Here is a 27,450-nt window from a genome sequence, read left to right as displayed (position 1 = left end):
TCCATGAGGGTATGGATCTCTGCCTGTATTCTTCACTCACGTTTCCCAAGCTCCTAGAATGAATCCTGTTCATTGCTTAATAAATATTTGCTTGATTGGATTGCTGTATATTGCTGTATGGATTGGTAAAAAACACTTTGGAAACTATAAAGCTCTTTTCTAGAATATGGTAGTATCTTTTTTTTTTTAATTTACAAGAAAGTATATAACTTCTCTTGAGCTTTTATTTCTTCAGATGTAAACAAATGATAATACCTATTCTATCTTCCTTATGAATCAATATGAGAATTTAATATTCAATACTAATATTATTAATAGGTTAGTAATTGTAAACAAATGATACCTATTCTACCTTTCAAATGTAAACAAATGATAATACCTATTCTACCTTTCTTATGAATCAATATGAGAATTTAATATTCCATACTAATATTATTAATAGGTTAGTAATTCATTGTTTCCCCTTCCCTGACATTTATTTGCCACTATTGTTGTTTGTCTTTTAGAGGAAAAATCATTTTTTATTTGTGGGGTAGGAGTTGGTGAGAGGATGGGTATGTAAGTATACCTGAGGATTGCATGTTATAGAAGGAAGATGAGTAGCTGAGTCTCAGATCTTGGTCAGAGTCACAGTTCTGATGCTTGCTACCTGTGTGATTTTGAATGAGTTTATCTTTTCTGAGCTTCAGTTTTCTTATGTGTTTGGGATAGAAATACCTACCTCTTTAGAGTTGTTGGAATGAAATAATCCAGTGAATGTAAAGTACCTGATTCATTGCTTCACATCTATGCTTAGTAAATATCAGTTTCTTTCATTAATAGCTGTGAAGAAGGACCAGGATATAAGGATCAACATGGTGAACCAGTTTTGACTTTGGATGTGGCCTGAGTTTCCTTCATTTCTAAAAATCTAGATTAAAGAATCATTATGACATGGTATAGACCCGATTCAGAGATGCCTTGATTTTCTTTTTGTCCCCTTCAAGTGAGAACTTGATAGTCAAAATGAAATAAAAGCTGCTGTTTTCATTTTCAGATATCTGAAGTTCAAATCTCTTATAGTATCTTATAAGAAATACTTTTTTTTTTTTTTTTTTTAACGTTTCAGGCTACTTAAAAAAACTTCGAAGTGCCTGAGTGTGCTGGAATGTTACAACGTATGTCAGCCTAACATACGTAACATCTTGAAAATTCTTCCAGTGGAATTTCTTTTTGTGTTAAGTAGTGCATTATAGTTCTGGTTAAACAGTACTGTTTTGCTGGCAAGGTTAGTTGATAATGATGTCATTGGTGCTCTGTAGTATTTTTAATAATTCCTAATTGCTTTCACATTTTGTTGTAATAAATTTTACATGCCGTATCTTTTTTTTTTTTTTTTGCGGTACGTGGGCCTCTCACTGTTGTGGCCTCTCCCTTTGTGGAGCACAGGCTCCGGACGCGCAGGCTCAGCGGCCATGGCTCACAGGCCCAGCCGCTCTGTGGCATGTAGGATCCTCCTGGACCGGGGCACGAACCCGTGTCCCCTGCATCAGCAGGCGGACTCTCAACCACTGCGCCACCAGGGAAGCCCTACATGCTGTATCTCTTTAATCTCTGTTTCATTATAAGATTAAGGACAATAAGTGGTATACTTAGTCACCAGTCAGCGTTCAAATTATTTGCAGAGTTGGGATTAAAATCCAGGTGACCTTCTGTTTCAAATACTCTTTCCATTACAACATGCTTTACAGCATTTGTAAAGGAAAGTATATAAAGGAAAGTATATGTTGCCTTTTTTTTCTTTCACTTTTTCTCTTTAAAATGAAAATTATGGTTTTATTGTTTTTTTGACTTATCTTCCACTAGTTAATAAGCAGACTCATAGGTTGTGAACACTACTTCTTTTTTAAATGTGAAAATCAAACTTAAATTGGCTACTTATTAGATTTCACTTTGATTGGACATGGTGTCAGTTCCTCCTTGGCTGATTGCACTTTGAAGGAAATCACTAATTAAACTGTACTCTTAAAAGATTCTCTGATTAAACTCAGATGCATCTAGCTCCCCTTTACCCTGCCTGGTTTCTTTGCTGTTTTAAGAAAAGTTTAAATAGCCCCCTCTGATAGGATTCAATTCCAGGAAGCAGGAGGTTTGCATTGGTAGTTTCTCAGGCTCCATTCAAATTTGATACTGTGATTTATGAAGGCTTTTTTTTTTTTTCTTTTTTCAGTAGGGCTCTGTGGAGAGCCTGGCTGTCTCTAACTCCCCTAAGTGCCTTTTTCCAGTGGCCAATTAGTGCATGTTCACCCAAGCCCAAAAAAGCAACAGAGCAAGTGGGGAATGAATAGTGAAGGGTGGTGACAGAACACGCTTCTGTACTTTCATCAGAGGTTGGGCTCTGGCCTGTGGCTTTGGCCCGAGTAATGTATCCTGTCCAGATAATGACATCATCATCCCCATAACTGCCCGGGCTAGAATTTGTAGACTCTCTGGAGCTTATCTTTGTCTGTGATTCTTTCTTTTCCCCCTTCCATTAAAAAAAAAAAAAATTAACACATGATTTAAATACAGTAAAATGCCCTCCTTTTCCTGTGCAGTTCTGCAAGTTTTGACAAATGCATACAGTTATGTAACCTACTATTACAGTTATGTAACCACCATATTCAAGGTATAAAATAATTGTATTACCCCCCAAAATCTCCCTATGTCAGTTTGCATTGAACCTCTCTCCCCTTACAAAGATCTGTTTTCTCTCCATATGGTGTCCAGAATGTCATATAATGATACATAATGTTATGTAGCTCTTGGTCTGACTTCTTTCGCTTAACATACTGCATGTGAGATTCCATGTTGCATTTGAGATTCTGTGGTGTGCATGTATCAGTAGTTTGTACCATTTTACTGCTGAGTAGTATTCCATTATGGATACATTACAGTTTGTTTTTCCATTCATCAACTGGAAGTTATTTGCATAGTTATCAGTTTTTAGGTGTTTTGTGTTAGCTGCTAAAACATTTGTTTAGAAGTTTGTGTATGAACATAAGTTTTCATTTCACTTGGGTAAATACTTAGGAGTGGAATTTCTGGGCTGTATGGTAAGTATATTTAACTTTGTTAGAAGTTGCCAAACTATTTTCGAAAGTGTCTGTACCATTTTGCATAACCCCCAGCCATGTATGAGAGTTCTAATTGTTCTGCATCCTGGTCCTTGGTATTGGTCATTTTGTCTTTGTTTTTCAAATTCTAGACATTCTAATAGATCTGTAGTGGTGTCTCATTGTGGTTTTAATTTCCATAATGATTAATGAGGTTGAGCATCTTTTCATGTGCTTATTTGCCATCTGTATGTATTCTTTGGTAAAAAGGCTATTCAAATATTTTGCTCATTTCAAACACTTGAGTTGTTTTCTTAATGAATTTTGAGAGTTCCTTATATCAGTATATTGTGGATACATGTCCTTTATCAGATGTGTGATTTGCAAGTAGTTTTTCTCAGTCATGGCTTGCTTTTCATTTTCTTAATCTCTTTTGAAGAGCAAAATTTAAAATTTTTGATGAAGTTTAATTTACCAGTTTTTTTTTCTTTTATGGGTTGTGCTTTCAGTGTTGTGTCTAAGAAATCTTTGTCTAACCCAAGGTCACAAAGATTTTCTCTTACATTTTCTTCTAGAAGTTTTACAGTTTTAGGTTTTATAGTTAGGTATATAGCCTGTTTTGTAATAATTTTTATATGTGGTGTGAGGTCTGGATGAAGATTCTTTTTCCTGTGTATGTGTTTTTTTAATACAGATATCCAATTGTTCCAGTACCTTTTGTTGAAAATACTGTCCTTTCTTTGTTGAATTGCCTAATTCTTCATAACACTCTTTTGAAGTTCTTTTATTATCACTGTTTTATAAATGAGGGGGCTGAGGCTTAGAAAGTTTGAGTTGAATGCATTCTGAAGACATGCATGGAGCCTGTTTCTGTGTGCCAGGCATAGTGCTCCAGAGAGACATGGTGCATTCACTCATAGCTCTGCCAAGGTCACATAGCTAGTAAGTCATTAAAGGATTTTAACCCAGATGGGTTGGACTCCAGAGTCCAAGTTCTCACCCCCTAATGCATTATCATTCAGTAAATGACTGATTAGTTGTAATGTAACCTAAGTAAACCATATGTAGCCATTGTTACCTTAGATTCTCAGCTATTTGAGGGTAGAAATCACTTGTCTTATTTATAGTTGTGTCAGTATTTATCAGTTCCTGGTCCATAATAGGCATCCAACCAGTAATAATAATAACAAAATATCAGACAATATTTTTTATGCTTAGGCATTGCCCTAAGTACTCCATACTTAATCTTTAAAACAGCCCTCTGAGACAGATGCTGTGAATATTCCATTTCACAGAGGGGCTGAGAAACTTGCCACATACTACCCAGCTGGTAAATATTCAATCCTTGATTACCTTCCACATTTTCTTAACTGCAGTCTAGTAAATAGTGAATAGATGAATGAATTTATTTTCATATCCCTTCAGGATATGTCATCATACTGGTTATATAACTCTTAAGTCAGCCTCCTTTTGTGTAACACAACCCATTTTACTGTAGCTTCTGACACCAAACTAGAGTCTCTGCAGTCTTTGGGGTGGGCCATGGTGCAGCTCAGAGTCTAGCTCCAGAGTTAGGTTCTGAGGACTTTGGTCTAGCTATCTCTGCCCAGCACCTGAATCTACAATTTGTTCATTTTGGACTCCTTTGCCTGTTTCCTTAAAAGGATGTGTTGCTTCCTAGTTCCAGACTTCTCCTCCTGAATAATTCCATCCTAGCAGACTCTCTTCTGGTTCTAGGCTTCTCCTGAAGTAAGGACATGAGCTTTTCCTTTACTTAGTAGTTCTCTCATTTGGAGAGAGAGAGGACATGTTTTGTATTATCAGTTGGTTGCTGCTGCTGTAAGTTACCAGGCATTTTAGAGTTAAATAACTGGCATCTCACTAGAATAACTTGGACTTTTAAATAGGATGTAGGGGGTTAGCTAGCCCTTGGTTATAGTATAATTCCTTACAGAAGAGCACCGAAATGGAATATAACCAAAAAATGTGTATTTTGTTATGGGTACTGCTGCTAGCTATTTATATATAGTTCACTTTTCATGACCTCAGTTTTCATGTGCTCAGTTTTTAAGCTAAGCTGTCTATACTAGTTCTGCCACTAGACTTCTCTGATTCACCCTGAGGAAGTCCTGTGAAACTGTGTCATGTGGTCATTAGGTCTAAAGTTATTTTGCAGAAGACTAATGACATTTGAAGGAACTTCTTCCAGGTGTAGGAAATACATAAAATATATTATCTTTTTAAAAGTTCTGATGGGAGTCCTCTACCCACATTTTAAGGTGTTTTAAGAGGCAGAAAAGAAAAAGGAATAGAAGTAGGGGAGAAAATGATGGAAATGCTTGAGTAGTTTGGACTCAGCCCCGAGTTGGAGATTAGTATCAAAGATGCCATACTGATTTCTTGAGGGAAGAGCAAGTGGAAAGGTCCTGAAGTGGGAGTGTGCCTGGTGTGTTCAAGAACCAGCAAGGAGGCCAGTGTGGCAGGTGGGAGTGGAGTGCCTGAAATGAGATGGGGCTGTAGAGGTAATGGGGTGGGGGCAGATTAGGGACAACTTTTAAGAGATAGGAAGAGAGTTGGAGGATTTTGAATAGAGGAGTGACATGATCTGATTTAGTTTTAATAGGACCACCCTGGCTACTGTGATGAGATTAGACCAAAGGAGGAGGGGAAGTGTGAAATGTTTATATTAATAGTAATGGCTTTCATTTATATAGGAATCACATAGCATTTATAATAACATTAGGCATTTATATGGCATTAATAATAGCAATGCCGAGGCCCTTTTAACACATTCCCTCAAAAGAGCTTTCAACAGCTGTCATCACTCAAAGGTCACAAAGTATCTATCCAGACTGGCACCAGTAATAAAGGTTGTGGTAGTCTCAGAAACTAAAATCACACAGAGTTGCTTGGGAGATTTCATAGTGGAAAGGATACTTAGGCCAGGACTTGACCAGTGGGTAGGATTTGGAGAGGTGGGAAAGAGAAGGGTGGGTATTCCAGCCATGCAGTACTGCGTGAGCAGAAGTGTGGGGCTAGATGTTGGGTGGAGGCTGGGGAGGTGCTGGTAGGAACTCCAGTACAGCTAGAGCAAGACGTATTTCACAAGGGTGAAACAGACCTCCCTCAGTATTTCCAGGGGATTGGTTCCAGGACCTGCCGTGGATGCCAAAATCTGCAGATGCTCAAGTCCCATGGTCAGCCCTCTGTATCTGTGGGTTCTACATCCCCAGGTACCAAGGGCTGACTGTGCTAGAGAAGTAGGTTGGTGCCTGAGTGCAGAGTGCCTTGAATGTCTCATAATGGGAAGGATGAATACCAAGCTAGGAAAATACTCTGAGAGTTACTAATACACTACAGATGGTAGAGGTTAGGTCAAGTCTTGCTTACTCATAATACAATTAAGGCCTAATTGGGATGACCAAAACCAGGAAGGTTTTACTATATTTAGGACTCCTTGATTTTCTGGATGAATAAGTTGGTGTGCAGCCACAGAGATGGAGGAGAAGCAACAACTGCCAAAACCCCTTTCTTCTTTTTGCTTTTTGGTAGTATTAGTCCCTGGTATGCCTTAGCATTTTGACTTCTACCCTTATTGGATGTCTACTGTATGCTGATTAACCTTTTGAAAATGATCTGTTGTCCTGTTAAGTCTATAATTTAATTATATAATTTAACATATAATTATATTTAACATTGTTATATAAATAAATTATATAATTTAATTCTCACATCAATCCTGTAAGGGTGGTATTCTAATCACCATTTCACAGATGAGGAAACTGAGGTTCTGAGAGGTTCTGAGAGTAACTTGCCCCACACTATAGAATTTTGCAAATGTCAGAGTCCACAGTTAAATGCTTTCTAGTTAACCCTGTGTCACCTCTCTGTTTCCCTTTGTTCAGATAGGAGCTCTGGAAGATAGATGAAGAGGCAACATAGCTCTGCTTCATGTGCCTGGTGAGAAAGATGAGAAAAGGGTCCCCAGCAGCTGCTGTGTGTGGAGTGAAGATGGGGTGTCCCTGGTCACTGTAGGAAGAATGTACTCAGAGGCCCTGCCTCAATTATTTGGCAGAAATTGTGTGTATTAGGAAATCGCAGTAAAAGTCAAACTGTCTTAGTTCATAGGTTTTGATATTGGTTGACATATTTTACACATGGAATATGGAAGGCAGGGTCTAATTTAAGAGGCAGAGCTACCTGGCTACACCTGTGAACAGACAGGTCAGCTGCAGGGGGAGATGGAGACAGCCTGTTCCTTCAGACTCTTGACCGCGGCCATGGAGCTGCTACATGGAGGGCATTTTTAGTATATGTTTGTAGGATGGATTTCTAATCGTATGAGGCTGGTAAATATGTCCATGGCTGTGTAGGTCTCGGAGAGGTAGGTTGTACTTGCCTGATCTTTGGAAGATCAGGCGTGGATCAGAGCAGGTGAAGTGGCACTATCCAGCACTTGCCAGCCAGGCTTGTGGTATTCTAACTAGACCCCTGTCTGCAGGACACTCTTGCTTTGTCTCTTTCTTCTGTTTCTTTCCTGGCTGTGTCTGCCCCAGCAGGTCTCAGTGAATTAATAATTGGTAGTACTATGATCTGAATATTAGGCAGATGGAGAATTGCTTAAGATTTAAAAAAATCAGTATTTAGGATTGTCGAATATATAAATACCAATTCCAAAGTATCAGAGGTCAACTTTAATATGAATATTTATAGAGCCAGTAGATTAATGAGAAGTTTTTTGAAGTAGCAGATTTTGATTCAGAATCATTTGATAGTGATGTATAAAAATTTAGATATAGGCCTTTCCCCCCCAAATTGAGTTTTTTCCCTTTCTTTTCTCAGTCCTCCTCATCTCCTCCTTCCAGCTTCCCCACATTCCCAAAGCTTCTAGGAAGCAATTTATATGCTTCCCGCAGCATTAACCCATCACTGCTTTTTGGCATGTGGTGTCTTTGTTGATGAATATTTACTTCTTTTCAGGTGATTCAGGAAAGGCCATTTCTGAAAATGTAAACGTTTGATAATGATCAAGTCAGGAATAAAGATGAGATGAAAGCCTTTTATTATTGCCTCATGTTGGAACTTGTGATAACCTGAATAGTCTGTACTCTTTAATCTCCAGAGTTAAGAATAATGGTTTCTGTGTTTTGGTTTTGCTCTGGTTATTTAAATAACTCTGTGGTAACAAGATGCCCTTTTCTTGCATCAGGAATCTTCTTATTATACCTTATTATACCACTCTACCTTTTGTTAACAATGCATCTCGCCTCTAGCCTGTGAGTATTGGAGCTTACATGGAAGTGGGGAGAAGGGAATAAATATTTCTTGATTGCTTACTCTGTGTGCCAGGATTAGGGCTGGTTCTTTATAGTGTTATCTCATTTATTCTTCAAACAAGTCTAGGTAGATAGTATTATTCTTATCTTTTTAGTACAGAACTAGAATCTCAAGAGAAATTAACAAATTTGCCCAGGGGCACAGACCTAGCAGTTACATTCAGATTTGAACCAACACCTAACTCCAGAGTCCATGTTTTTTGTCACACTAACTATGCTACGGATATAGGGTCCTAGGATCACCATAAGGAGGAAGTCCAGAGTAAATTCCAGGGCGTTCTTTGTCGTCTTCTATCCTATATTGCTCCATTATTTCTATTTAGGTGAAATTGGCTTAACATGAACATAATAGATTGTCTTGACAGGAGAAATAAAAGAGAGCATTGTTATGTTTTAGGTTGTCATAGGAGAGGGGGTCTAGAGGAGGATAGGATGAAAGAAAGAGCATTCCTTCTCCTTTTTTGTGGGGTTGGAAGCAAAGGGAAATCGACTATCATGTAGATGTACATGTGAACCTCAAAGAAATTTTAGCTTTGATCGGGAAGGCTATGGTAAGCTGTCTGTCTCCTTGGGTCCTAGCCCAGCTACGAAGGAAATCATTTACTTGATGCGTTAGATAAATAAGAAAAGTTTCCAGAAGAGTCGGATCAAATGCTGAAAGGAAAAAAGAAGAAGAAGAAAAAAAAAAAGAAAATGGAAGAAAGCAACCAGATGAAGGAAAAGATGAAGCTCTGTGAACACTGGCCCAGGGATGGGTTCATGAGGCTCCTTTCTTTGAATGGGGCCATAGCAGATATTCAATTCAGCAGTTATTTAATTGTGCTGCTACAAAGTGCCAGGCCTGTGTAAGGCACTCTGTAGAGCTAAGAGTAAAGCCTTGGGAAATTCATAGGCTGATGGGAACAAAATAAAGACAGGTACCTGCACTATCAAGTGGAGCAGGGGCTATAGGGAGGAAGCCGATTCAGTGGAGAAAATCAGACAGACTTAGGTTTTATTCTGGTCCATCATTAAGATGCTTTGTGACCCTGAGCAAGGTAACTTATGACTTCTGGGACTCAGTTTCTTCATCCCTAAAATGGGCACCTTGAAGGGATATTATAGTGGCAGGAGGTGTATGTAAAATGCCTGGCATGTAGTAGACTTTAATAAATGGTCACAATTTGATTATTTAGTACCCTGAATGCCTGATCTTGCTTCCTTATTTGCAGGAGCTATGCAGCTTTTACCCTCCTGGGACTGGGATGCCAAAGTCCAGAGGAGAATAGAACTAATTTCAAATAAGCAGCAAGTTTATGAATCAGGGGGCCAAATCCAGGATGGAGACATCCAAAAGAGTGTAGCCTAGGCTGCCAGCTGGAGTCCCTAGGGAGTCACAGGTGGCAGGCTTGGCGACAGAGCTGGTCAGGGCAATTTAGCGTGTCAGCTCTTTGAGCTCCTCCAGCTTGCTTTCAGTTTAGTGATTGGGGCAGGAGGCTATGTAGTCCAGGTGAGAGTAGACAAGAATAATCACTGTCGCAAAAGAATGAACCCTCCTGCCGTTAGCTGTGGTAGACAAGTGTGAGGGGTAGCAGCAACCAGCTCAGAGTCTGAGGGCTCAGATGACAGGTTCTCCACTGTGAACTTGATTCTAGTCGGAGAGAAACCAACTCTGTGAATCTTCCCAGGGTCTGTATGTTTACTTACTTATTGGGATGTTTTTTACTCTTATTAAAAATAATATTTCTTTGTCTTGAATGATTATTTTTGAAAATGCAGAAAATACATATAGAAATCACCTATAACCTTACCGTCCAGATGTAACCATTTTTTAAAAATAAATTTATTTTATTTGCTTATTTTGGGGTGCTTTGGGTCTTTGTTGTTGTGCGCGGGCTTTCTCTAGTTGCGGAGAGCATGGGCTACTCTTCGTTGCGGTGCGCAGGCTTCTTATTGCGATGGCTTCTCTTGTTGCGGAGCACAGGCTCTAGGCGCACGGGCTTCAGTAGTTGTGGCACTTAGGCTCAGTATTTGTGGCTCGCGGGCTCTAGAGCACAGGCTTAGTTGCTCCGCGGTGTGTGGGATCTTCCCAGACCAGGGCTCGAACCCGTGTCCTCTGCATTGGCAGGCGGATTCTCAACCACTGCGCCACCAGGGAAGCCCCCAGATGTAACCATTGTTAATATTCTGGTTGTGTTCCTTTCAGACATTTTTCTATTATGATGCATATTAATGTACATATTCATGTTCATTTAAATAAAATGGGGTTGGACAATACTTAATATTTTGTAAGATTACAAAATACGGTCATTGCCAGTTTTTATTTTATATCATTTAAATGGATGCATAGTATTCTATTGTATGAATTTATATGATTCCCTATTGTGGGACATTTATCCTTTAGCTAATTTTCTGCAATTATAGATTTTGTGGTAAATACTTTGTCAATAAGTCTATGAAGATGTATACAATTCATCCGTGAAATGGATTGCTCTGTCAAAGGATAAGCAGAATTCTAAGGTTTTTATCTCAACAAATTGTCATGCAGAAAGGCTGTATAAAATTGGCACTCCTGCTGGCAGGTATGTGCAAACATTCATTTTCCCAAAGCATCAACAGCAGTGGATAATATCATGATGAGGGAAATGTCTCTAGTTTGGTAGATGAAAATGCTGTATGTTTTAGTTTTATGTGTTGTTGATATGTAAAGGTAGCTCCAATGCTCACACCAGTCTCCCTTACTTTTGTCATTCCTTCCTTCTTCTCTGATGGTGGTTTTCTATTTTGCAGCATTGCTGGGAGCCTGGTGTATTCCTACATCACTTTCTCTGAAGAGCAGCTGAGCAAACAGTCAGAGGCCAGTAACAAGCTGGACATTAAGGGGAAAGGAGCAGTATGACCAGAGGATTGCATCAACTGCATAGGCCCAAGTTTTTGATCAACTCGGAACACTGGCAATTCTTATACAGATTCTGAGGTGTCTTGATTATGGAGAAAATACCATTCCTTTGCACTTGTACAATCTGAGGATTGATTGCTGCCTTTTAAAATTTTATGAGAGAAACTTATAATTGACTCTTTTAAATATGCCATTTGAATTAATTTATATCAGACTGGAAAATGTACTGGGCTTTTTAATTTATTTTTCTTCTATGCCAACAGTGAAACATCAATGTTTTGAAAATATTTTATTCCATAGTTTGATATCCAGGTGTCCCTGAGAGCTGCGTATATGAAGTGCTCCACCTGGAGCCTCATCATTCACATCGTTGCCGCGTCTGGAGGTACTTTAGCCTTCCTTCTGCTGGAAATGCAGCCAAGGATCTTAAATTTCTCTTCTTTGAATTTTCTTTCTTAACAATTGCATTTTGTTCATAAGGATATCATCACTGCTTTTGCCAAAGATGACATCTTTGGCGCTAAAGAAATGTGTGCAGCTTTGAAGTGTATTGGTTTCCACGTTGGCTTCCCTAAGAACTCATGGGATGAACAGAGTGCTTTCCTTGAAAATATCCTATTCCCTCTTTGTTGTGTGGATGAGGATAATGAAGGGACGGAGGAAATAGGCCTTTTCCTCATTTATTCGTCTGTCTCTGATTCATTCATTCAACTAAAATGTATTGAGTGTGTAGTATGTGCCAGGCATTGTGCTAAGTGCTGGGGGTAAAGGGATGTTTTGGAGGTAGTTGCCTTGATCTCACTCCTGCTATAGTGACTGAGGGTTAGACAGAGAACTTAGCTCTGTCGACTTATTTAGAAGATGTTGTGACTATGAACAAGTCATGGAAATTTTTTCAGGTCTCAGAAACTGCAGATCTGTAAGTAGGGTTGGAAGCACCTGTCTACCAGCCCCACGGCGATGTGAAACCACATGCTACAGTGTATGTCACATGTATGTGAAAAGCTGCAATTGTAAACCGTGCAACTCAGCCTTTTTTCTCTGAGTGAGAATGGCATGCAGGGAAGTTGACCATCGTCTGTTTCCCCATGCTTCCCACCTCTGGGTTTGGTTGCTACTCTTTTTACTCGTCCTTGAATCACTATGACTACGTCTTATATTTTTGAGTTTATGGTTTGAAGCGAAAGGCTGGTTAGATGTTTCTGCATTGTCGAGGCTTGGACCGTCTCTGGCAGTGTCAGTGTTAGAGCCATCACCTTCCTTTCCACTTCAATGGCACGAGCATACCTATTTCCTTTGGACACTCCCACCTACATCCCACATCCCTTGGTCACTTGATGAGCATGCCCGCTTCTCTCAAGACCAGTGCTGCATCCCGGAGAGCAGCTGTGGATGGGCATGCCTAAATTGCCTCTTTGGGTGGGTCAGGTGTTAACTCAAACACAGTAGTGTGACTTGGCTTAGAGACATCCATCGACTTTGGATATGAGTGTTTGCTCAGGCCAGCTGTGCAGTCGTTGTGTAAGAGGCTGGGTACCTTTGTGTCGGTGTACACTCTGGCTTCCATTTCATTAGGTTTGCAATCTACTGGCCTTTGACCTAAACAGTATTTTGGTGCCTCAACAGGGTACCTGGAAGGTTTTGATTTCTTTTTATTTTTGAAAAAGTATTATATTGAGGTCATTTCACATTCATATCTTTCCCTTATTTTGTCTTTATCGAAGCCTGGCCAGTGGTGCTGGGTCCCTAGAATTAGCCTCATGACCAACTCCCAAGTTACAAGCTCCAGGTGAGGGGTCCTAAGGCTCACTTTTTTCCAGTATTATGTGAGCTGAGAAAATTCAAGTGGGAGAATAGGATATTATCTTGTACAAGATATCTTATTGTCCCTGCTTTATTGATAAGAAAACAAGACTCAGAGAAAGTTAGGTGACTTGCCAGTAAGTCACAATTCCTGTTTTTTCCACTGAACCATGCTGCCCATGATAACCTCCCTTCTCCTCTGAGGGAGTGAGGAAATGGGGCTGCCAGCTAAGCTAGCTTGAGCTCTTTCAGGGAGGCAATCTGTTGATTGAATTTGGAGTCAGAGAGGAATAGGCTCTGCGAATCAGGGAGAATGATGGGTCAGTCTACACGCCTGAGCTTCTGTCTCACTTCCAGGCTGGCCTCGGTTGACATGCACTTCTGGCTGTGAATGTTGCTGCCACTGCCTGGTTTTGCCACTGGGGACAGTGGGAAGTCGTGGGAGCTAATTTTAGCAGTTCTGTTCCCTCTTCTGTCAGCCACATGGAGGAGGGAACTTTGATGTTAGAAATAGTTTATGTGCATTTAGAGGTGTTGGACTAAAACCCCACCAGGGGTTGAACTGCTTCTTGGGGATCAGGTTCCCTTGAAGATCTGTCATCTCCTCAGGTTTATTTGAGGAAATCATGGATAGTTATAACTTCACTAGATGCACATGACTTCAGGACTCCTGGCCTATGCTGAACTTTCTGGATGATTAGAAGCAGTAGAGTAGTTTACAGCTTCTGCTCTATCCATGTTGATTGCTGGATGCCCCCTTCAACTGTCACCAACATTTCAAGATAAGAGAAAGAAGCCTGGGGAAGTTGGAGATTGAATAAACTGGCCAACCATTTTTGAAGTTTGTTTTCAATTACGTGCAGGCTTGGTTATGGCACACACAAAGAGATTTACCTGGTATTCCAGCATCTTATAAGGCAAAAGTTCTTTGACCTGTTAACTACCTCTTGGAAGAAAGAGAGACAGTATAGAGTTAAATGCTTAAATTTGCCCTTTGAGACAGATGAGCTGTGGTGAGAATTTTGAAAACACATTAGTGACTAGTGGCTCCTCTTGAGTCAGTGACAGTGATGTTGTCTTTGGCCAGTCTGTTTTTAAGGCAGTGCCAGATTGATTTGAATAACCCTGGTTGGCCAGGCTACACATTGCTAACATGTCAGGTGATTTTTAATACCCTTATATGGCAGTTGGCTGTATGAGTCAGTCATTTGTAGGATCCACCTTGCACGTAGGTTAAGAAAGAAAAGTATGTTTGCAAGTTTGTTGTTTGTAGTCCTAGTGTATCAGGAATGCATGGTAAGTTCACATCAGTAACGCTGATGTAGGATCTTCGTGGAAAGAATAGTAGAATTTCACTTTTGACTGGTTTGGGATGGAACCCAGGATTTGGGGAGGGCCTGCCTTTGCTTTCATTATTATGGTGTCATTCAGTGAGCAAAGATTGACTGTTTTATTCCAGGCATTATGCTAAGCTCTGGGGCATCTAAGATGAAGAGGGCAGGGTTCTTGTTCTCAAGGAATGTATAATTCTTTAGCCAGACCCCGATTGAGAGAAAGAAGCAGATGAAAGGAGTCTGTGATTTATGAGTAAAAGCCGCCTGCACAGTTGTCAGCACCGCTGATCAGGGGTGTCCCACACACAGCGCTGAATGAAGCACTTTTTTAATCTAAGAGGAGTTATAACTCCTACTAGTCCCCCAGCTCTGCGATGCGTGCCAGGCCATTAGAATTCTCTGAATAGCCTGGGTCCCTCCTCCCTCTCGTGCATGCATTCTTGCTTCCTCAGAGCTACAGCTATGTACTACTGGTCCTCCTTATGAACGAGGCTTGTAATTGATTTTTCCCTCCCTGAGGGGGGAAAAATACTCAGAATAAATGAGATAACAGATGCAAACTACTCAGCACAATGCCTCCTACATATTAGGCACTCAGCACATGTTGTTATTGTCACTATTTCATGGTAAGACTATAGGCAAAGATTAAGATTCTTAATTTGTGCTCCTTAAATGCTAGAGGCTGGGCAGTGTATTTCTTTTAAAATGTGACCCTATACTTTGTTGCCTCTAGAATGCTTTGTTTTAAAGAACAGTTTCTGCTCACTGTTAAAGAATGGTTTCTGCTCACGGCCGTCTTTTATTAAATACCTACTGGATATAATTGTGGATATTGTGTGATGCAGGTGAATCCATCTGTTTAAAAAAAATAAAATTACTTTAGTATTTTGGTAAATTAAAAAAAAAAAAAAAGAAAAATTATTTTCTACCTTAGAGGAAAATAATTACACCTCAGAATGGTGACTCCGTTAAAACTTCCCCAGTTTGTCACCTTAAGGTAGCTCCTGTATAGGTCAGACATTCCTTCTTCCCTTTTCCGAATTAAATGCATCAACTTCATGCTGCCTCTGTGTCCAGGCTTTTGTCAGTTGGTGTTTGTGAACCTCTGGCACCATTGCTGTTTTCTAAACCTACCTTCTAGTTCTTACTGTTAGGATGCCACTTCATCATGGTATGAGGAGGTATTCTATGATGGGTTTTTTTTTTAAGCTTGCTTTTTTGAAAATGCTTTTTAAAAAGAAATCTACTGGTTAGATTTTTTGTCTCACAAAAATGTTTTTAGATATTATTTTGTTCATAAATGTTTCTTTCTCATGCTGATGATCAACTGAGTTTGTCTACAAATGTTGGCCTATCACAGTATTTTTTCAATACAGATTCTATTTACCAAATGACCATTTTAGTGTTTTTAAAAGGTACCGAGGATTGAGATATGTAAATCAGGTGACATAATATGAAAATTATGTGCCTAAATATTTTTGTAAAGGTGTCAAATAAATACTTTTTCTTCAACACATGTATTAAAATTTCTTTCTAAGTGCCTACAAAGACAGTCAAGTGCCGTAAGTATGCCTGAATTTAAGAGGATGGCATCCAAGTTAGTTAACTGAGACCCAGTAATAGAGAAAATACTGTTTGCCATTGTGATATTATGATTTATAATAAGAAATATACATTTGGTCTTTGTCCCTATTCCTGGCACACAGTTCCTAAAACCCTTGTAATTTTCTATAAGAGCTATAGGAACATCTTTTGTTACAGTATTTAGTATCGTTTCCAGTTCCTGGAATAGCTCCAGAGCCATAACAGTGAAATGGGTGTCTTTCATTAGCATCTTTCAACCATACCTGATTTTATGTTAATGAGGTGACTTTTGGAAACTCCCTAAGGCTGGGAGCTGGTTGCCCGGGGAACCAACTGAATGATTTATATTGGAACTTTCAACCTCCACACACCCGCCCCCTCCAAGTGGAGGGGAGAGGGACAGGAGGTTAAATCAATCACTAATGGCCAATGATTTAGTCAATCATGTCAACATAATGAAGCCTACATAAAAATTCATGAACTTTGAGATCTGGACAGCTTCCAGATTATCGAACATGCATAAGTGCTGAGATGATGATGCTTCTGGAGAGGGCATGGAATCTCGGCACCCCTCTCCATGTACCTTGCCCTCTGCATCTCTTCCATCTGCTGTTCCTGATTTGTATCCTTTTGTAATAAACTGGTAGTTTAGTAAGTAAACTGTTTTCCTGAGTTCTGTGAGCCACTCTAACAGATTAATCCAATGTGAGGAGAGGGTGTGATATATAGCTGTTTGTTCAGAAGCACAGGTAACAATCTGGATTTGTGATTTGTGTTGGAAATGCGTTGGGGAACAGTCTTGTGAGACTGAGCCCTTAGCCTGCAGGATCTGATGCTAACTCCGGGTACATAGTGTCGGAACTGAATTACAGTGCACACAACCTGTGTAGCAAACTGGCTTGGTAGGGAAAAACACACATTTGGTGACCAGAAATATTGTGAATAGAGCATTGAGAAGACCCAGGGGCAGTTTTTCCTTTATAACCATTCAATGCTTTGCATGAATAGCACATATGACTAAATATCCACTGTCTTTGGTGTACTTGTGGTAAGCTGAAAGGAAAAAAATGCTGATAACCTCTCTGCTTTTAAAATATTTCATCTGCTTAATCGTGTTTAAGACTCTGAGTAGCTTTATTAGGAAATAACCCCAAAATAAAACATGCTCATCAGGAAGCATTTTTTGGTACTGGCACACTCAACAGAGGTAGAAGTATATTAAGGCATTAAAAAAAATGGTAAAACATAACATAAAATTTACTATCCTAATACTTTTGAAGTGTACAATTCAGTCGTATTATGTATATTCACATTGCTGTGCAATCAGTCTCCAGAACTTTTTCATCTTGTAAAACTGAAATCCGTAACCATTAAAGAGCTCCCCATTTCCCCCTTCCCCCTAGTCCCTGGCAGCTACCATTCTACTTTCTGTCTCTCTGAATTGGACTACTCTAGATAACTCGTATGAGTGAAATCATACAGTATTGGTCATTTTGTGATTGTCTTATTTCACTTAATGTCCTTGAGGTTCATCTGTGTTGTAGCACGTGTCAGAATTTTTCTTTTTTGAGGCCGAATAATTTTCCATTGTATGTATATACCAGCTCTTGTTTATCCGTTCATCCACTGACGGACACTTTGGTTTCTTCCACCTTGTGGCTATTCTGAATAATACTGCCAAACAAGCCAAGCTGTCACTTTGGGTTGCTCTAAAAATTGCCACAGGCTGGGTAAACAACAAACATTTTTTTCTCACAGTTCTGAGGCTGGGATGTCCAAGATCAAAATGCCAGCAGATCTGGCATCTGGTAAGAGCCCACCTCCTGGTTTGCAGATGTCCATCTTCTCATATCCTCACGTGGTAGAGAGCAGAGAGGAAGCAAGCTGTCTTGACTTTTCTTATAAGGGCTCTAATCCTGAGTGTCTCCACCTTCATGACCTAATTACCTCCCAAAGGCCCCATCTCCAAATACCATCTTATTGGGGATTGGGGTTTCAACATATAAATTGGGGGAGGGGGATGGGACACAAAATCTATAGGAATGGGTGTGCGAATATGCTTTCGATTCTTTTTTGGAGTTGCTAGGTCATATAATAATTCTATTTTTAATTTTTGGGGGAGTTGCCATACTGTTTTCCATTGTGGCTGTGCTATTTTACATTCCCACCAGTAGTGTACAAGGGTTCCAATTTCAACACTTGTTATTTTCTGTTTTATTGATGGTAGCCATCCTACTGGGTGTGAGGTGATATGTTCTTGTGACTTGTATTTTCCTAATGATTAATGAGAATTTTTTCATATATTCGTTGGCCCCTTAATATACTTTCTTTGGAGAAATGTCTATTGAAGTCCATTTTTTTTAATTGGATTTTTTTGTTCTTGAATTTTAGGCATTTCTTCATAAATATCCTGAATTTTAACATTATCTGCAAATATTTTCTCCCATTCTGGAGGTTGCCTTTTGATTCTTGTTGACTGGTGTCCTTTGATGTAGTTTTAAATTTTGATGTAGTGCAATTTGTCTGTTTTTACTTTTGTTGACTATGCTTTTGGTGTCATATCCAAGAGATAATTGCCAAATCCATTGTCATGAAGCCTTTCGTCTGTTTTCTTCTAAGAGTTCTATAATTTTAAGTCTTGGATCTGTTTTTAGTTAGTTTTTGTGTATGGTTCAAGGTAAGGATCCAGCTTTTTTTTTTTTTTTTTTTTTTCCATGTGAATATCCAGCTTTTCTGGCACTAGTTGGTGAAGAGACTGTTCTTAAGGCATGTGTTTTAATCAACTTTTTTTTTTTTTTTTTTGCGGTACGTCGGCCTCTCACTGTTGTGGCCTCTCCTGTTGCGGAGCACAGGCTCTGGACGCGCAGGCCCAGCGGCCATGGCTCACGGGCCCAGCTGCTCTGCGGCATGTGGGATCTTCTCGGACCGGGGCACGAACCCGTGTCTCCTGCATCGGCAGGCGGACTCTCAACCACTGCGCCACCAGGGAAGCCCATTAATCAACTTTTAAATATCATCTTAGAGTTTTTTTCTTTCTAATTTGTGAGATATATGCTCTTTCACGCAGCCCCTTGCTGGTTTATCGTCTCGCTTGGCTTCCACACACAGGGCCGTCGGTTATTGGGGAGCAGCACGGAAGAGGCACTGTCGAGAGGAGCAGCGCGCAGAGCTGGGGACTTTGTGTATCCACAGCAGGTGAGCAGTGACCACGTGCCCCCAGGACTTCTTCCCTGCAGCTCTCATCACATCTGTTCATCCATCCATCGAGCAAGACTGAGCTCACTGAGGCCAGCGCGCAGCCTCTAGCAGAGGCCTGGCACGACCTTGTTTTATAGGTGAAGCTGAGGGAGGTACAGCTGTGCACTGTGGTTGTGGGATCCACGTTCCAATCCTGATCAGTCTTTGCTCTTCCCCACGGCACTAGATTCTTGTTTCTCCTCGTCTGCTTGTAATATACTTGGTGGTACCAAGCTCATCACCACCATATGCCTGTCAGTTGGCATTCTTCAGTCAGAGTTCACACACAGTGGACTTAAAGCTGGCAGGAGCTGGTGGCTGGTTGAGCCTGAGAAGGCAAAGCAGCCATGCTTTTCAGTTGTGCTGATGGTGCCCTCTTGTGGCCACAGCTATACCACTGGGGGAATCTGTGATGGAAAGCAATTTGCTTTCCAAGAAGGAGAAAAGCACTATGATTTACTTATTTATGCCTACTATATGCTGTTACAGAGTTAGGACTTTATCATGCGTTTTCATGGGACAATATCGTTGTACAAATGGTGGCTTAAACAAGGCTGAGAGATTTGTCCCTCAGCTGATAAACTGAAATCTGGACTTTTGATTACAAAGAATTCCAGATAACATCCCTGTGTTAGGAGAATGCAGTAGGAGAGTTTCACCAGAGCGCCTCATCATGTCTGCTTATCCTTCAGGTAACTTATTTTTTTCAGTGAATATTTTTGAGGCCAATATCTACACATGATGACAGAATCATGAAATTATCTGAGCTATATGTAAGAATCTATGGGAGGAAGAATGCCATTCTACCTGGGAATGGTAGGAAAACTTTCTTGGGAGAAACTGCATTTGAGGTAATTCTTGAGGGACAACTAGGATTCAACTGAGAAGCTATTGGAGGGACAGGCCTCCAGCATTCCAGGGCTACTGTATCTGTTTGCCTGGAATGCATTCCCCCTCCCCCCATGTCTTTAAAGCACATGCCCCCATCTCTGTGGGCCTTCCTTGGCCAGCTGATCTGAAATGGTACCCCACCATACTCCCTGTCCCCTTCCATGCTTTATCTCCACAGCACTTGTCTCCTCTCATCAAATTTAAGCTTAATGAAGGCAGAGATGTTGGTCTGTTTTGTTTGCTCTTGTGTCCCCGGCACGTAGAACAGTGCTGGGTAACGTTGTAGGGACACAGTATTTCCTGAATTGAATACATCTAGACAAAGAGTAGCCAATTAATAGCTACATTTTTTGAGCACAGCAAGGCAGAAACATAGCCTCTTCTTCATTTTAGAAAGATTATGCCAGCTGCAGTATTTGGATTGTATACTGTAGACTGACAAATTCCAATCTTACAGGGCCCAGGCAGGAAAGAGGTGTGAATCTGAAAGAATGCAGTCAATACATATGACAGTGAGTGGTAGGGCTTGTGGTACCTACCTGCTTAAAGGCATTTGAATTAAAACAAATCTGCCAGCCAGGTTTGGCCCACTGGCTACCAGTGTGCCTAAATCAAGGAACTGCTATAGATCAGATTTGCACTATAACAAGATCACTGAGGTTGCTGTGCAGATTACTGTCAGGTGGTGGTCAAAGAAGGGTGGGGCTGTATAGGTAAGTACATCAGCTAGAGAAGGATGCACAGTCCTGGTGAGAAATGATGGTGTCCTAACATGTGGTTGTGAAAGCATGGCAGAGGAACAGGATTTGAGTTATTTTAAGAGGTAGAATTAATAGGTGATGATGAAATCTGTTTCTATTTTTTGTTTATAAGTAAAACTGTGGTGACTTTTTTTTTTGGCTGAAATTTAATGTCTTCAGGAGACCAAACATGAACATTTTTAAGGTATTTATCTTAGGTTTCCAAGTGTTTTCCAAAAAAGTAAATTTGAAGTGTAGCCATGGAACAGAGTACATCCGCTACCCACAGTAAAAATAAGTTTACTGAGCATTTGCTACATGCTAGGGAGGCATTTCTTCTTGGCACCCTACATATAAGTACATTCGAATCCTCTAAACTGTCCTTTAATATAAGCCCTATTATTAACTTTATTTTAGAGGTGAGGAAATAGGCACAGGAAGGTCCCATTGTTGGACAGTGGTAATTGTGAGAAATTCTTTGCTTTACAGAATATAAATTTGCCTTCCTGTAAGGCCTACCTTTTGCTCTGAGTTCTTGGGGCTGCAGAACAGTGTAATGTTTGCGTGTGGAGGAAATGTCAAATTATTCTTTTAAATCAAATTACATGAGTCCCCATCTTGCCACTTGACAGGATATTCAATCTCAGTCCTTCTCTAAGGTTAGACAAGATTGAAGGGAGAGTCACCTGGTGCCTAGAATATAGAAGGGGGACATTCTTGTCTTCAGCCCCTCATGGTCACTGCTGAACTCATCTTAATGACTAACTCTAAGGTGTCCTTTGAAGGCAGGTGGCACCACAGATTCCAGACTTCGGCACAGTGATATTTTCTCCTCCTGGAAGTTCCAGTGCTTTGAGTGCAGCCTGTCCTACACCCCATGCATCCATTCCTTTGATGTCTTACTCAACGAGATTTGCATTCCAGCTTTTCCCAGAGCCTACCGACCATCTTTTCAATTTGTGGACTTTCTCCTTTCCAAAACTGACTTGCGGGAAACAGGCTAGGAGAAAATGTTGTTTGCAAGCAACATCTGCTTTTTACCCCAGAACACACATCTTCCCTGAACGCAAAGATCCAACTTGGAAAAATAGAAAGTGAACAAAATCCAAATGATTGGAAAGGTTAAGTCTTTCAACTTCTCAAGGTGGCTTAGTTTCCCCATTTGTAAGTTGGGGGAAATATCGTTGTGAGATTGGTTTATGAGTGTTTAGCCCAGTGCATGTAATGGCAATCACTCAATAATGGTACATGTATTATTTGCAATAGGCTTGTTTTAGCTGCCTAATGACCCTTCGTCTGTGATCGGCACATACTCCTTTTGAGGGAATGGCTCTTCCCCAACTGTCCTAGCCAAATGAATCCAAAAGGAGCTCCCACCTTATGAGTTGGCTAAAGGATGGCTAATAGTATTCACTTCCCTGGCCATAGGGACTGATTGGCCAAGGGTTGAGCCCATGGCCCTAGCCACGAATACCTACTTATATAACTATTAAGTGTGAAAGAAAGAGACAGAGGGATCTGATCTTGTCTAAGAAGCTCAGTCTAAGGCTGTTGAACTTTGGACAAGTCATTTCTCCATTTTGGGCCTTAGGTTTTCCCTTCTATAAAATCAGAGGACTGAGTGGGAGGTTCCAGAAGGGTTACATCTGGGCTCTGGCAGGTTCCTCTCACCCACTTGCTGCTTCATGTACAGCCTTCTCCTTGGCTCTGCGGAAGGACCAGTGTACAGGGTTCTGTTGTAGCTGCCGTACCTAGCAAAGCACACCCTGCTATTTTACTTTTGGCTTCCTGTTTACCTTCCTCTTTGCCAGTTACATAACAAAGTAAAGGAAATTGGAATCAACTGCCAAGTGACTGCTACCAAATTTGAAGGCTACTACAAGCTTGTAATTCTGAAATTCACATTGTTCTGAAAACCAAGTTTTTTCTTGAGTTTGTTGGCAAACTCATTTGGCAGCAGTATTTGACCTGAAATTTGTATGAATACGAATACATTTTATTGTGGACATAAGTGTTTTTACCATAGGTTCTATACCCTGCCATGGATCTTTTATGGAACAGATGTATTACCTCCCTAAAATCTGAAAAATTCTGGCTATGGGGATTTTGGGGTAGGGGATTATAGACCTGTACTACTAGGTCTTTATCTAGTACTTTCTGGGGATAAAAAAAATTTCCCATGTGTGATTTTATAATCCCTGTGATACTGGCACTGTGGGTATCATGCTTATTTTACAGATGGGCAGTTCAGCTGTTTATTTAGCACAATATGTATGATAAAAGTAGTGGCCAAATCAAGAGGAGAAATCTTGAAATATGGCTGAATTTGGATAAGTGGGATGGAAAGAGGTGGCATGGTGTAGAAAAGGCTGCTTGAATAGGAGGATTCTGAATAAAGTACAGTTGACCCTTGAATAGTGGGAGTGTTAGGGGTGCCTACCCCAATCCTGTGCAGTCAAAAATCCAAGTACTGCTATTTCTGCCTCCAAAGCAAAGGAATTAGTAAATGACTAACCCAAGGGCAGGAAGCTGAGAGTTTGGATAGAATCAGGACTCAAACCCTAATTCTTTTGATTCCACATATTGTGATCTCCAATCAAACACTAACCTTCCCCCACACTTCAAGATCTGTAAAATGAAAATACAGGTACTATATTTATTGGAAAAAGATAGCCACGTATAAGAGGACCCAACACAGTTCAAATCTGTTTAAAGGTCAACTGTGCATATTTTAGACTATCTCTTGGTTGAAATGGAGGTATAATCAGAGATAAGGAAATCGAGTGGGTCCATCTTCTGAGAGTATGGTCAGAAAACAAACATGACCCTTCCTCTCATGAGGCTTACAATCACAAGGGGGTGATAATCCTACAAAGCCAAAATGGCCCCTGTGACTAGTGCTACATAGAAAACTTAAGTCTTTAGTAAGAGCCAGACCAATGTAAATCCACCTAGAAATAACTGACATTTTTGGCATATGGCCTTCATTGTTTTTCCTAACCATACATATGCATGAAATATATCCCTTTAACAAAATTGGGGTCATCCTGCTCTTTTCACTTAAAGGTATGACACAGATTGTGGCAGATGAGAGAGCTAAGTGAGCTGTTTCATCCTTTTTGGCCATTAGCATTAGCCACTTAGGAGATTTGTAGACACAGCCCAATTGTGTTTATAGTATGTTTCTGAAATGCAACTGCCTGTCTGCTGAACACTGGAGGCAGATGCAGACAGCAAAGCAGTAACAAAGCCACATGGCAAAGCAGTTCATGGAGCCGGGAATTCAGGCTGGTTTGAAAGCTCAGAACCACCAGCCATCCAAATTTCCACCATCTACAAATATGTGTTCAGAGTGGATTAATGAAGTATTCAAACTCAGAATGACTGGCACCACAGTAGCTCCTAGCCAGAGCTGGTTTCTCATGTTCACTCAGCTAAAGCACAACTGGTGACAAGGGTAGACTAAGGGCGAGTTCTTTCCCTCAACCCAGATTTTCTGGTCAGGAATTTAAAGTGGCTCAGGAATTTAAAATGGCTCTGAGGCCATTCTCTGCTTCATTTCTTTCAGTTTTGAAAGCAAACCACCCTAACTCAGGGTCCAGATCTTTTTCTGCTTAAAAAGCTTAAGTGGGGGGCTTCCCTGGTGGCGCAGTGGTTGAGAATCTGCCTGCCGATGCAGAGGACATGGGTTCGTGCCCCGGTCCAGGAGGATCCCACATGCTGCGGAGCAGCTGGGCCCGTGAGCCATGGCCGCTGAGCCTGCGTGTCTGCAGCGGGAGAGGCCACAACAGTGAGAGGCCCGCGTACCACAAAAAAAAAAAAAAAAAAAGCTTAAGTGTATATTCCTCCCATTCATTCAAAGTCCATTGTCTTTTGGAGAGAAAGAGCAAAACCATTTATTTTAGAACCTACCTGAACTCACTCGGCAAACATGTTCTAGTTGGTGTGCAGAAAGACACATTTAACCAGCTCTACATTCAGTCAACCATTCATGTTAATGATGATAATAGCAAAAAGTGAAATTGTATAATCAGGCCAAATTTAGATTAGGCCTCACCTCTCCTCTTTCTTTAGGAAATCAGGAGCCTCCCCACCTTACAGTAGTGCTCCCTGGACAGTGAATGACAAAAGGGGCGCGTCCTGCATAATCCACAGCTGTTGTAATCAGCCCTGCAGGAAATGGTAAAAATAAATGCTTTCTTACGGGACTCGTACATTTATTTTATGTTGCTTAATTTCTAACAAATTTAAGTTTGAGGAAAATCTTATTTAGCTAGAATTATAGGGCATGGAGTCATTAATTCTTCATTTCCCTGAGATGGTGCCTGCTCTTCCTCTCCTTGTGCCCTCCTTGTACTCAGCATGCACTTCTACTGTTGCACTTACCTAATGCCTTCTTGAAGAGGACATGCCACACCTCTGAAGCCATAAGCCAAGCATAGTAGCTTGCATAAGTACAGGCCCAAATATCTGTTGGATACTGTATATGGAAACATGATGAAGACTTGTCACCACTGACTTTAAATGTAAAGAAAACTTTACCATCAATTTGGACAAAGGAGAATTAGAATTCAAGTCCAGTTTATATGGCAATTCCTCAATGTTCTTCACAGAATAAGAAGTAGACTTTAAAAGTACATTCGCGTTTACTTCTTACAACAAGCAAAATGACATTTTAAGTACAGTTGACCTCTGGACAACGCAGGGGCTGGGGCGCCGACCCTCCATGCAGTTGAAAATCCGCGTATAATTTACAGTCTGCCCTCCGTATACAATTCCTCTCTCATCCAGTGTCCCACGTCCACGGATTCAACCAACCATGGATCATGTAGTGCTGTAGTATTTACTACTGAAAGAAATCTGCATATAAATGGACCCATTAAGTTCAAACCTGTTTAGTTCAAGGGTCAACTGTATATTATGTATCCTAAATAAGTCACAGAAGCTAGAATAAAAACAAATTAAGATAAACAATCATGTTCGGAAAAGGAAACACACACACATACAGATGTCAAAGATGCCAGCACAGTACTAAGGGTAAATAAGAAATAAGGTTATAGAAAATTGGTATTAGAAGACAGAGATTAATGCAGATATTTAAATACATAAAATCAGTCCATAACTGGGGGGGTATGACCCTTAAGATTCTGCAAAGGATAAACTTTATTAAAGAGCAGAGTCGATTTTACGATAAAAAGTTTATAATCAGTACACTTATGTGATACAGAAGGTCATTTTTAGGGAGAGAGATTTATATGGTTTTCCACATTGGCACTTTTCATGAATATGTATTATAGTTAGGAAAACCTTTATTTCTGATTTGGTATTTAGTAGTGATATAGAGCCGGTTACACACCACCTAGGGTCATCAGCACACATCTTGCCTATGAAAATTCATCAGCCCCAATTTTCAAAGTGCCCACTCTTAATTTTCCATTGAGAGTAAATCAAATACTGTGACAAAAGTGTTTTTTTGCAAAATCTGATATATAAACTGCACTGCAGAAGAAGGAAACAAAATGTTTTTAATTAAATAGTTCAGAGGAAGAGAAACAGGTGAATAGAGGTCCACAGACCAAAGTATCTCTCTGGAGGAAAAAAGAAGACAAAAATACATCATCCACCCATTTACCCATGAGGTAAAAGGGATCAGGAGCCACCGAAACACTAGTTCACGCACTTCGTCTAGGAGCAGAAGGAACAGAAGTTGTATATATTTGCATTGTAAACTGTGCATCATACAAACTTAAAATCTATAATTAAAACCTACTCAGTCTAATAAAAATCATTCACAAAGCATTATGTAGGCAAATATGTTTAAAAAAAATATTTTAATAAGCATATTCAGAACGGCAGACAGGGAATAGGGGAAGGGAATTTCCTAATAGTGCAAAATTACTATGCATAAATTTTTAAACATCTAATTCATAATTTTAAATGTCTATTTAAATATTACTTCAAATACATTTGAAAGCTCAACAGATTTGTGTTGAACTGAGTTGCAAATTTTGAACTCTTGAAAGCACATCATCATAAAACAGAAAACCATTCCAAATGAAGATAGATAGTGCTTTGCTGGGGGGTAGGTATGGGGTGAGGGAGACTAAGTAACTATTAACAAAGCCTTCTTTTCCCAATGAAATTTGTCAAGAGTTCAAGAGTTATAAAACGTACTAAATCTTAAGCAAATTAAATTCATGGTATTACTAAAAATTTTTAAAGTAGTGCAATGACTTATCAAGTTATAGTGGCTGCATTATGAAGAACAAAGTACTGTGTGAAATACCTGTATAAACATAAAATACAATTAAATATTTCTCTATGAAAAGCTGAGCATTATGTATTATAATAGTGGAATGTCTTTCATTAGGCATACTTTAAAAAGATCAAGAAAAGTAAAATTTCCTAACATGTATACAACATGTGCCGTATTTGCAAACATGCCTGAGTATTTAAAATGTTCCTGTAATGTTAGTCTGCAAGAACTTTACAAACCTGCAAACAAAATGCATCTTTCAAAAAAAAGGTGAAAATGGCAACTCTAATATTGCAACAACTTAAAAAAAGTTCATC

At 40.0% G+C, this 27,450-nt stretch overlaps 1 protein-coding gene across 2 annotated transcripts in view; it reads left to right on the top strand.

Annotated features, from left to right (window-relative positions):
* SLC35D1 (solute carrier family 35 member D1) overlaps positions 1-11,288 on the top strand; it is a gene marked incomplete at both ends in the record, with an annotated part of 49,931 nt that extends 38,643 nt beyond the window's left edge. For both annotated transcript variants that reach the window (XM_079697650.1, XM_079697649.1), the window contains one exon: positions 11,180-11,288. In XM_079697650.1, the coding sequence (XP_079553776.1) occupies positions 11,180-11,288 (109 nt within the window). The remainder of the gene's footprint in view (positions 1-11,179) is intronic.
* Between the last annotated feature and the right edge of the window lie 16,162 nt (positions 11,289-27,450).

Source organism: Hyperoodon ampullatus (assembly GCF_949752795.1).
Source record: "Hyperoodon ampullatus genome assembly, chromosome: 2".
Lineage (NCBI taxonomy): Eukaryota > Metazoa > Chordata > Mammalia > Artiodactyla > Ziphiidae > Hyperoodon > Hyperoodon ampullatus.
This window is presented reverse-complemented; position numbering and strand designations above follow the sequence as displayed.